Genomic DNA, 12,500 nt, shown 5'->3' with positions numbered 1-12,500 from the left:
AAGTTTAACCTATTCCTACAGTTTATTTTATAATGGTTTCTTTCTTTCTTATATATTTTTCAGTGCAAAAAGCAAATAATGGAATCTGTTGAATAAAATAAAACAGCGGATGCTTGTCTAAATGAAACAAATTGTAAATTAAAATAAAATGTCTAAATAAGCATGTCCTCTTTACAATTTGTGCAAATGTCTGAACATGGTTGATCTAACATTCTCCAAACACCTTAGTTGGCCAGGCAGGCCACAAAACTTCAACTTAAATGAAAACAACAAATATGTTCAGACACTGATTTTCTAACCTAGGAGGACATGTTTTTTTGGTTGTTTTTTTAAGAAAATTAGTATGTCAACATTTTCGGGCAGCAGCTGACACCTTAGACACACACTGCCAGAATTTGGTAGTGACAGCCGAATTTATGAACGAGAATGATTTTGCATCTGTCTGGTCACACTGGAGCAGAGAGGAGTAAATTACCACTGGGTCTGTACGGATAATGTCTGTAACCATAGTAACGTTTACTTCAAACCAGTATGGCAGCTACCACTGCCTGTGTTTTCACTTTAGTTGACACCACTAACACCAGTAACCAGAGGCGTCAATTTATCCATAAGATCTTAATAAACCGCCACAGACAGCGGCGTCATATTCTCTTTTTCCACCGCATGGACTTGATACTTTCAACCGCGACATTTGGGCCGAGACCGCAGAACTGGTAGGAACAACCGTTTAATATCTAAGGGAACAACCGTTTAATATCTATGGGAACAACCGTTTAATATCTATGGGAACAACCGTTTAATATCTATGGGAACAACCGTTTAATGTCTATGGGAACAACCGTTTAATATCTATGGGAACAACCGCAATGTTGAGGAAACAGACTGGATAGAAAATTTAAGAATGTCTCACAACACTTACCTCCATCTCTTTCAAAATAACGATGATAATGTTACCTAATGTAACGGGTGTATTTGGATTTCCTGTTGCACGCTACACACCTGGCTCATCCGGGTCTCGAGTGAACGTCGGTGAACGTTGGTGAATGGGTGTCGATGACGTCATAACGCCAGTCAGGCAAACCAAACTAGTAGGATCTAGGATTGCTGATTCCGCCCTCTGGCGTTTAAAGTATGTAAATGAAAACAAAGAGTAGTCTACATTTTGGTGGGCAGCTAATTGATAAGCTGTAGGCTACTTGATATCGCAAACCATTTTTCACTTCCACGATGCCTATTGTCACGTTTTTGGATTGCGAAATATCGTTACATCCCTAACTGCAGTCTATATTTACTAAGAATCGTTCTGTCTTTGGGTTCATATATCTGGCCAGTTGAATGTCTCTGTTTCCCCCCCCCGGGCCAGGTCTAGTGGAGGAGGCCAGGCGGCAGGCGGAGCTGTGCGTCCGGGAGGCGGAGTCCGGTGGCGGTGGGGGGGCGGGGCCGAGGCTCCGGGCCTGCCGGACGCTCTGGACCGTCTACAGCCGGCTGGCCCACGCTCTGCTGGCCGACCGACAACACGCACAGGCCCTGCTGCTGCTGAGAGAGGGCTACCAGAGGGCCACTGACTGTAAGTGGAGAGGGGGGGTGGGGGGGGTGGGGGGAGGGAGAGAGAGAGAGAGAGAGAGAGAGAGAGAGGGCTACCAGAGGGCACTGACTGTAGGTGGAGGAGGGGGGGGAGGGAGGGAGAGAGAGAGAGAGAGAGAGAGAGGGCTACCAGAGGGCCACTGACTGTAGGTGGAGGAGGGGGGGGAGGGGAGAGAGAGAGAGAGAGAGAGAGAGAGAGGGCTACCAGAGGGCCACTGACTGTAGGTGGAGGAGGGGGGGGAGGGAGGGAGAGAGAGAGAGAGAGAGAGAGAGAGAGAGAGGCTACCAGAGGGCCACTGACTGTAGGTGGAGAGGGGGGGGGAGGGAGAGAGAGAGAGAGAGAGAGAGAGAGAGAGGGCTACCAGAGGGCCACTGACTGTAGGTGGAGGAGGGGGGGGAGGGAGGGAGAGAGAGAGAGAGAGAGAGAGAGGGCTACCAGAGGGCCACTGACTGTAGGTGGAGGAGGGGGGGGAGGGAGAGAGAGAGAGAGAGAGAGAGAGAGAGGGGCTACAGAGGGCCACTGACTGTAGGTGGAGGAGGGGGAGAGAGAGAGAGAGAGAGAGAGAGAGAGAGAGAGAGAGAGAGGGCTACCAGAGGGCCACTGACTGTAGGTGGAGAGGGGGGGGAGAGAAAGAAAGACAGACAAAGAGAGAGAGAGAGAGGGAGAGAGAGAGAGAGAGTTATGAAACACACACACTCAGAGAGTACACATAGACAATACCTACAACTCGCAGAATATCTACAAGATGGTTAAAGAGAGTAGGTGGAGTGTGTGTGTGTGTGAGAGAGAGAGAGAGAGAGAGAGAGACTGAGAGAGAAAGAAAGACAGAAAGAGAGTGTTGTGAAACACATACTGTATACACACACATACAAAATACCCAGCAGATGGTTAAAGAGTAGGTGGAGTGTGTGTGTGTGTCTGTGAGAGAGAGAGAGAGAGAGAGAGAGAGAGAGAGAGAGAGAGAATGACACACACACATAATATCTACAATATGGTTAGATGGAGTAGGTGGAGTGAGAGAATCATGAGAGTCATGACAGTAGGTGGATGAACAGAAGTGCAGCTTAACAAGCTCATTAAACTAACTTTATTTAAACAAAGGTTCATTATGATGGTTACTAACCTATAATAAAAAGAGAGAGAGAGAGGGAGAGGGAGAGGGAGGGAGAGAGAGCGCACGAGAACAGAAGAAATCTCATACAATAAAGCTGAAAATTAAAGTACAAATTTAAAACACGTGGATATTCCTTGATAAGTGCCGTGGTGTTCAGTTCCCTGAGGTGTTTACATTCAGAATCCACTGAACTAGCCGAAGATCGCTCGCTAGCTAGACTATCGCTAGCTCGACTGCTAACGTTAGCCTAGCAGGCTGAGGAAACGTTCTTCGGTTTTCCGACCTTAAAACACGTGAACACAAACTACTGGGGGTCGTCGCGTTTTCCCGACTCGGAGAAAAGTGCGACCTGAACGTGCACCGACTTTCCGACTTTGAATGACGTTCGTTTGAAATCTCCAAGTAGGACGTTTGTTTTTCTGATATTTTGGAAAGCAGGTGAATGCAGCGACAGGGCCGTTGTTTTGCTTTGATTTGATTGGCTCACAGAGTCTGAAAGAGAGAGAGTACGGTGGCCCGCAGGGACAAAGTCTGAGAACAGGCAAACATCAGTCTGAGAACAGGCAAACATCAAGGACTGAATATAACCAAAGAAATGAAATGTTAGCAGCCGGTCGCACTGTCACACCTTTGTTTTTGTCTCGTTTTTACTTCATTTGGAAAATAATCTTTCTTGTAAATTTAAATACCGTATTTCCTCTAATATTGGCCCGGGCCTTTATTTACCTCAGCTGCAGAGGGTACCAGGCCTTTATTGGAAGCAGGCTTATATTATGGCGCTTTTCCACTGCATGGTACCGGCTCGACTCGACTCGACTCTACTCGCCTTTTTTGGTTTTCCACTGGCCAAGTACCAGGTACCAGGTACCATATTTCGTAGTACCTGGTACTTTTTTTCGTAGCACCTCCGTCGAGGTTCCAAGCGAGCTGAGGCGAGCTGAGGCCATACCAAAAGGTGACGTGAAAACACTGCAGACCACTGATTGGTCAGATCGTCATCGCGACACGGGACGTATATGCTAACGTTAGCTACCAGGCTAGCTTACCCTCTTGCGTCGCCTTGAGCAGCCAGAGAGCAGTCTGTTGTCTCGCTGCCTTCAGTCTCCTCTGAAATAAAATCTGTTTCCTTGCTGTGACTAACAGCCACACACCGAGAATCAAGAACACCATCGCTTCGATATCCTCCATTGTAGCTGTGTGTCGCGTTTCATGCAGCGTCGCAGCGTCGCTATGACGACCAGTTTGGGGGGTGGGGCACATTGAGGGGGTACTATCTGCAGTGGAAAACCAAAGTGGTACTACCAAAAGCGAGTAGAGTCGAGTCGAGGCGAGTTGAGCCGGTACTATGCAGTGGAAAAGCGGCATTAGAGACAGGCCTTTATTTCTAATTCCCTCTGTTTGATAAGTATATTTGCTCATATTTTAGTACGAAGCCTCCTTGTTTTCTGATCTGCTTCTGTTGGGGTTCGTTAGGTAGCCGTTTTTTTGTTACTGCAACGCTTTACCGATAATTACGGTAATCGATGACGTCACGCTCCAGAGACTTCCGCCGGCCAAACCGTCTTGTGGCATACTGCCATCTTGTGGCACTTCTACATTACTACAAACTACAGTTACATTATATAACAGGCACCAGGAGTTTACCGGTATCCACCGTTGTTTTTTCCTTTGTTTTTTATTTGGGGCCGGCCTTTATTTGTTCGTGTCGACCACAGCCCCGGACATTATCGGAGACCCGGCTTTTAATTGACTACCAGCCACTATTAGAGGAAATACGGTAATCAAGTAAATAATAATAATAAAGTAAAACTACCTTACGCTGCCTTTCCTCTACTCTGATTGGTTCACATCATCAGAGTGTGGGAAAAAGCTGCTACATTTTACACTCTTGAGTTTGTAGCTTTCAGTGAAAATGAATGAAGTTCTGTTGCTTTGTAACATTTTCTCTGTTTTATCACTTTAGAATAAAGTAAAAACTCCAGCTGACTCTTATTCTGTTTTCTGTTTCAGCTGCAGACAAGAGGATCGAAGGGGAGGCGGCCTACCAGCTGGGACTGGCCTATCAGAGCGCAGGAGACCATGTCACTGCTAAACAGGTACACGTGTGTGTGTGTGTGTGTGTGTGTGTGTTAGACAGGGAGGGATTCCAACTGACAGACTGAAACCCTCTTCTATGAGTTTTGTTTTATTCTCGTGTGTCTGTTTTATCTCTAAGAAGAATGTGTTTATGTTTTATTGAGGAAGAAGTGTGTGTGTGTGTGTGTGTGTGTGTGTGCAGTTCTTCACTATGTACACGAAGACTTGCAGCGCACTGCAGGATGCCGATGGCCTGGGGAAGGCCTGCAAAGCTATGGCCAAGTCTATGGAGAGGTACACACACACACACACACACACACACACACACACACACACACACACACACACACACGCCATGACTTGCGCTTTTTCATCAGGTTTGTCATTTTGTGTGTAGAAATGTGTGTACATGGTCGTTCATGCTTGTGTGTGTGTGTGTGTGTGTGTGTGTGTGTGTGTCAGTGAGGGGAAGGTGGATGAGGCAGTCCAGTACTTGGAGAAGTTTGCAGACGTTTCCCGTAGCAACGGACTGCAACACAACCTGCTGGACGCCTGCATGAGTCTGGGCAACATCTACTGCGCCAGGGTATCACACACACACACACACACACACACACACACACACACACACACACACACACACACACAGAGAGAAACAGACTAACTGTCTTTCCTTGAAGCAGTTGTTGAACTTCCTGGAGACAAAGTAGAGGATTAAGGGATTGATGCAGGAGTTGATGGTTGCCAGGTTGATGCTGAGGTAGTCCAGCACCAACAGGACACTAGAACCACAGAAGAAGAGAGCATAGCATTAAAACTACAAAAAAACATAAGAGAACTTAAAGGATAAGGCAAATAACAAAATCAACAATGCGTTTGCTCTCCTCCCGTTACTTTCTGACTTCCCACGTTCTGTTTTTAACCTTCAACCCAGAAGTCATTGGCTCCAGCTGTAAGATAAAAACCTTTAAACACAGCTCACAAAGACATAGTTTCCATTTTAAAAATCTCTAACTGTTACCATGAAAAGTCAGGCTGTTGTAGTTATTACCAAATCTAATTCAAATGGGAGCAAATTCTTCATTACGCCAGGGACTATTTTCTGTGCTACGGAACTACTTTCCTGAGATGGAAAGCGTGTTTACAGCCGGCTTATTAAGTTGTTTGAAAAAGTCGTCCGGCCCGGTGCATGGTGATGATGAAATATGTTTTTTAATACAATGGAGTTCTATGGCTGCTGGGACATGGCTGCATTGGGCTCCGGCTACATGGACCAGACTTATTAGAAAAACTAATTCATTGTTGATTTTGTTATTTTCATAGGATTTGTTGACGGTAAGAAATGCATCAAAAAACACCAGACTGATCCTTTAAAATTAACACAACAACCCAAGAAGAAAAGACTACAGCATCTCATGCGCATATATTCTCCCCCTCCCCCCTCTCTCTCTCTCTCTGTCTCTCTCTCTCTCTCTCACTCCCCCCCCCCCTCTCTCTCTCTCTCTCTCTCCCTCTCCAGGCTCACCGGTATGAGCGAGGCTGTCAGTATTTCCTGAAGTGTTTTCATGTTGCCTCTGACCTGGGGGAGGCGGCTCTGCTGCAGCGAACACAGGTGCAGCTTTTTAAATTTCATTTCTGTATGTGCTTGTACATGACTTGGACTCGAGTCCCAGTTTTAATTGCTTGAGTCTTGACTTGATGCATGAAGAGAAGACTTGAGACTGGACTTGGGTTCTGGTGACTTGGGACTTGACTCTGACTTGTACTCTGATGACTTGAAAAGGTTTCTAAAGTCTTGACTTGAGATCTTGTGTTTGTGTAAATGACTCAGATTGAAAGTGATGAGATTTGTTCCAGCAGACGACTGAATTTAAATTCTGTTTTCTGAATTTGTATGGAATGATTGAATTTATTGAAGTTGAAACTGATTCTAGAAATCAAACTCATGATGCTCTTACCAAGTTTTTATCCTATTAAAACCATATTGCATTGAAAAGTCCTAGATATTTAGTTTTCTTTAAGATATTAAATTGATACTGGACTCTTGATTTGTTCTGACTTGACTTGTTCTACATTTAGACTTGAGACTTGACATTAATGACATGGACTTGATTTGGACTTGACTTGGTAATCTACATTTAGACTTGGGACTTGACATTAATGACTTGGACTTGACTTGGTAGTCTACATTTAGACTTGAGATTTGACATTAATGACTTGGACTTGATTTGGACTTGATTTGGTAATCTACATTTAGACTTGGGACTTGACATTAATGACTTGGACTTGACTTGGTAATCTACATTTAGACTTGAGACTTGACATTAATGACTTGGACTTGACTAGGACTTGACTTGGTAATCTACATTTAGACTTGGGACTTGACTTGAGACTTGTGCCTCAAGACTTGAGACTGACTTGGGACTCAAGTGAACCTGACTGGGTCTCACCTCTCTGTAAATCACAGCTCCCCATTGACTTTAATGTAATAAAGGTAGTGTCAGTTTGAAAGAAGCAGAACAGTGTGAACCAGCAGTTTGTATTTACAGTCTCTCTCTTGTGTGTGTGTGTGTGTGTGCGCGTGTGTGTGTGTCAGGCGTTGGTGGGCAGCGCTCGTGCTCACAGCCTGATCAGGAAGCACAGCGCCGATGTGGACCCGGCCGCGCCCCCCGGCCCGGGACGCCTGCTGGGCCGGGGGGCGGCGAGGGAGCAGCAGGCTGAACAGACGGCCGGCCAATCAGAAGACACTTATGACACTGATGACACTGCTGCCGGTGAGGACTAATGAGGTCATGCTCATCCTACAACTACAAGTCTCTCAACAAGCTCGAACATTCTCCATCTTCACAGTTTTCTGATTTTCTGTTTAGCGGCTGACTCGGAAGTCCCAGATTTCGGACTTCCCCAGCAGCACCTGAACGCAGCATAATAGTTACGGCTAAAAGACGAAAATAGTCTAATGGTAGAAAGCCCAGATCCAGATCCCTGGGCGATCTGTCCACCGGGTCTCAGCCAAAATCTGTTTATAACTTTTTTGTGATGTCTTCTTGCTAACAGACGGGTGAAACAAACGGGTGAAAACATAAAAACATTAACAAACAGAATAAAGACAGATCACAATACAGACTGGTTGTTGATGTGTTGTGTCTGTTGAACAGAGCGAGGAGATGAAGAAGAAGAAAAGGAGGAGGAGGACGAAGATCAAAAAGTCTTATCGCCATGGGAACGCCAATCAGAGCGCAGCCAATAAAAGCCACGATAATAAACTTAGATATAGATACACTGAACATTACTATGACTCTCCTGTATGTGTGTTTTGCTCCTTCTGTTTCTGGGTTCATTAGAGTTCATTTACAATAAAATATGAATTGGCATTTTGGAACTCTGTCTCCCCTTGTTGTCATTAATGGATGTTCATACAAAATAAATGGTAAAATACTAAATACTAAATTCTGTTACATCTTTTAAATCCCTTCTTAAAACTTTCTTTCATTAAAAAAAAGGCCTATGTGAAAGCCTGAAGTCATGATTTATTTTTTACTGTCCTTTTTTTTAAATATCTTTTCCTTATATTTTACTCTTTTTTATTATGTTTTCTGATCTTTCTTGGTGTTTTGTATTCTGTTTTACTGCTGTATTTTATACTTGTTTTGTGAAGCACTTTGTAGCATCAAACAAATAAAGTTTTTTATTATTATTAAATGTTAATTATATGAAATGCTTGATTTAAGCTTTATTTATTTATTGTATTCAGAATTCTGACTTTAGTTTCAGAATTCTGACTTTTTTCTCAGAATACTGATTTTATTCTCAGAATTCTGATTTTATTCTCAGAATTCTGACTTTAAACTCTGAGATTCTGAGACTTTAATTCTGAGATTAAAGTCAGAATTCTAAAGTCAGAATTCTGACTTTAATCTCAGAATTCTTACTTTAAACTCAGAACTCAAATACATTTTTCACATGTGGCCCTAATCCCCTTCCGTAGCTATCATTGATTGGTCTGTACACTGTTTATTTTCTCAAAAAGAGAGAGAAAAAACCTGCTGCGCGTCTACTCCCGTCTTTACGGTCGCGGCGTCGCCTGGCCCGTGTGTCCGGAAGTGGCTCCAGTTCTGCTGCTGGTCCGTTTCCCTGCTCAGAATCCTCCACGGAAGAGTTGTAAAAAGTCCGGTCCGGCTAGTACGACAGGACCGGGGGGGGGGGAACCGGCGACCCCCGGGGGGGAAACATGGGCCTTCTGGCGAGGATACGGAAGGAATGGTTCATTATCGGGATAGTGGCGGTTATCTTATCGGCCAAACTGCAGCCCAGCCTCGGCGTCAGAGGAGGTGAGTCGGAGTTTGGGAAGCTCGCGGTCTCATTTCGTTTCATCAGGTTTTTAACCGTCACTGAAGTTCACTACTGTCTCTGAAACACGGCTGCGTCCACGGAGCTGTGGATAAAAGTGTCCCTAATGTCCCTAATGACAGTTGGCTAGCTTTTTGTGTTTTGACGTTACGGTGACATGAAGTAGAGAGCTGGAAAAGAGTGTCCAGAAACTGTTACCTTTACTGTTTGCTTCTCATCGGCAGACGTATACACCTCGTTAAAAAAAGACTGAAGACTTTATACGAACCATTAGGTGCCACAGAATTATTCGGCGTGCAAGTATTCCACCAAACAACAATTTACGTCAATAAAATCTCAACTTTTAGGAATAGGTTCACATTGCTCGCTGCCGCCCCGCGCGGTGTATTTTAGTGGATGGAGATTATGGGAATGAGAGGCGAACTGATTCTAAATGATGACATTTTATCTAAGTAGGTGCTGCCTTGTGTACTGGATGTATGCCGAATTGAAGAGTGGATCGTATTGATTATTTTAAGATGTTAATTAATGTTCAACAATGTGTGGAAGTTTGCCGATAAGCAAGGCAACTTTAAAATGCCGAATTTTAAAATGGAGTTTGGTGACTTGACGTTTTCACCATACAAGATAGGACGGCACGTACCAGTGCTAGTAGGCTGCATGTGGCTCAACAATTTCGCACAGTGCTTCCTCTGTGTGTGTGTGTGTGTGTGTGTGTGTGTGTGTGTGTGTGTGTGTGTGTGCCTCCCTACCTGGCTGTAGTGACACGTTGCATTCAGCAGTTAATGTCAACACACGCCCCCATCCTCCCCTCTTCGTGCCCGCGCGCCCCCTGTGCGCGGGCACGGTCACACATTTATATGATTCAGTCATATCAGCTCCTTGACATTGCTTTGCCCGAGGGCTCTGACACTTATTTAACCAGTCAGCCTGTGTGAGTAAACGTAGTTCTGTATTTACATTTAGACTCAGTTTAAACACAGCAGTGGTTTTGCGTGGTGTGACCCACCAGAGGCGGCCCCACGGCCCCTACTGGACCCCAAACCATAGCTTTAGAAACACTGTCCTATATGACCAGAGAGTGAGGCTTGAAGTGATGAAGATGAAAGGATGTTATTGCCGTGAGAACTTCAATGAGAAAAGATGGTAAAAGCGACACTGATAGTTTTAGTGTGTGTGTGTGTGTGTGTGTGTGTGTGTGTGTGTGACTCCAGCCTACAGCCTCCTTAGACGCACCCACACATCTTATCCTGTAGATTAGATAAGCTACTGTTCTGCTACTATCAGGATACTTCACATCTCATGCTGCCTTCAAGTGCTCCTTGTAAACTCCTACTTCAGAGATCGGAAGTTGTAAATACGACTTGTCACGCATTCAGAGTGTTTTGATAAGAAGTGAAAACAAAAATGGACCCGTAACAACAGCAGTTTATTGGTGGCTGAGAGGAGAAAGCCAGGCATGTAACTGATGTCTTCACTTAAAATAAAAATATGTGACAAGTAAAAGTTTAACAAAGAGTGAAAATAGAAACATACAGAAATACTACATGGGATGCCAAACAATAAATGACATCATTGTTACCATCAGTTACTGACATGCTTACATGCTCTCTGTCCCCTGAACGCCACATCTCAGCAGCCCAAGTCTTGTACAAAACTCAAGTTTCCCAGTTTATTAACCAGTTTGTTGGGTCGTTTATGTGCCCCCAAATCGTTGATACGGCTTTTCCGACAGCACCTGAAGGCAGCAGCTGTCTGTCAGGCTGTGAGAGGAAGCCAGAAGGTTAGCGGTTTGAATCCCAGATCGAAAAACTCTAGGTGAGGAAGGGAACTGTTACCATGGTTACCACTGCAGTACTACTGTTACCATGATTACCACTGTAGTACTGAAGGATGGGGGGCTGTTACCATGGTTACCACTGTAGTACTGAAGGATGGGGGGCTGTTACCATGGTTACCACTGTAGTACTGAAGGATGGGGGGCTGTTACCATGGTTACCAGTGTAGTACTACTGTTACCATGGTTACCACTGAAGTACTGAAGGATGGGGGGCTGTTACCATGGTTACCAGTGTAGTACTACTGTTACCATGGTTACCACTGTAGTACTGAAGGATGGGGGGTAACCATGGTTATCACTGTAGTATTAATACAAGATGGGACTGTTACCATGGTTACCACTATTGTGCTAATACAGGATGGGACTGTTACCATGGTTACCACTGTAGTACTGAAGGATGGGGGGCTGTTACCATGGTTATCACTGTAGTATTAATACAAGATGGGACTGTTACCATGGTTACCACTATTGTGCTAATACAGGATGGGACTGTTACCATGGTTACCGCTGTACTATTAATACAAGATGGGACTGTTACTATGGTTACCAATATAGTGCTAATACAGGATGGGACTGTTACCATGGTTACCACTGTAGTGTTAATGCAGGATGGAGGGCTGTTACCACGGTTACCACTGTAGTGCTAATACATGATGGAGGGCTGTTACCATGGTTACCACTGTAGTGCTAATACACGATGGAGGGCTGTTACCATGGTTACCACTGTAGTACTACTGCAGGATGAGAGACCGTTACCATGGTTACCACTGTAGTATTGGTACAGCATGGAAGACTGTTACCATTTTTACCATAATCTCTGTATCTATGTCTCTCTCTCTCTCTCTCTCTCTTTCTGTCCCTCTCTCTCTTTCTCTCTCTCTTCTCTTTCTCTCACTCTCTCTCTCTCTCTCTTCTCTCTCTCTCTCTCTCTCTCCCCCTCTCTCTCAGGTCCGTTGAAACCAGAGATCACTATAGCTTACGTTGCCGTCTCGGTCATCTTCTTCAACAGTGGGCTGTCGCTGAAGACAGAGGTATGGAAACATGAGCATATGATGATGATATGATAACGATGTAATGATATGATAATGACATGATAACAATATGCTGATTAGGGGTGGGAATCACAGAGTAACTCACAGTACGATAGTATCACGATACGTTGCCCACGATAACGATGGTATCATGATACAGCGATTCTGCAATACTCGATATATTGCAAGACAATTCATCTACGATACATCATGATATCTGTGTAACTGAAGAAGAAAAAATACTCCTAAAAAGGCAAAAAGCAGGAACTATGTATTTATTCACTGCATTGTGGTGTCAGTTTCACAGAATTTGATAACTTTGATGAAACAATGTACAACAAAGTGCATAGAGTCTTAGCTCAGTGCCTCTTTAACACACACACACACACACACACTGACTGCAACTTGTCCATGTGTGCCATCATTCTAGGGCTGAACAATTAATCAAAATTTTATCAAAATTTGTTAAAGGTGAAATGTGTCAAAATAGCATTTTAAAGTAAA

General features: G+C 44.4%; 2 protein-coding genes across 2 annotated transcripts in view; both read left to right on the top strand.

Moving 5' to 3' along the window:
- Window positions 1-7,704, top strand: part of ttc29 (tetratricopeptide repeat domain 29) — a 13,502-nt gene extending 5,798 nt beyond the window's left edge. Inside the window, exons 6-11 of the mRNA XM_071513586.1 lie at window positions 1,364-1,567; window positions 4,710-4,795; window positions 4,978-5,069; window positions 5,238-5,361; window positions 7,372-7,549; window positions 7,646-7,704. Coding sequence (XP_071369687.1) covers window positions 1,364-1,567; window positions 4,710-4,795; window positions 4,978-5,069; window positions 5,238-5,361; window positions 7,372-7,549; window positions 7,646-7,704 — 743 coding nt within the window. The remainder of the gene's footprint in view (window positions 1-1,363; window positions 1,568-4,709; window positions 4,796-4,977; window positions 5,070-5,237; window positions 5,362-7,371; window positions 7,550-7,645) is intronic.
- Window positions 7,705-8,909: 1,205 nt separating this feature from the next.
- LOC139639488 (sodium/bile acid cotransporter 7-like) lies at window positions 8,910-11,996 on the top strand (the record flags this gene model as incomplete). The annotated part of the gene is made up of 2 exons (XM_071513589.1): window positions 8,910-9,106; window positions 11,914-11,996. Coding segments are annotated over exons 1-2 (183 nt in total), but the record flags the coding sequence as incomplete, so codon positions are not given.
- Window positions 11,997-12,500: the final 504 nt, after the last annotated feature.

This window comes from Centroberyx affinis, unplaced genomic scaffold (assembly GCF_046629955.1).
Source record: "Centroberyx affinis isolate AG114_WGS23_722 - 3 ecotype Tasmania unplaced genomic scaffold, CSIRO-AGI_Caff_v1 ptg007363l_1, whole genome shotgun sequence".
NCBI classification, from domain to species: Eukaryota; Metazoa; Chordata; class Actinopteri; order Beryciformes; family Berycidae; genus Centroberyx; species Centroberyx affinis.
Note: the sequence above shows the minus strand (reverse complement) of the source record. Positions and strands in the feature narration are given on the sequence as shown.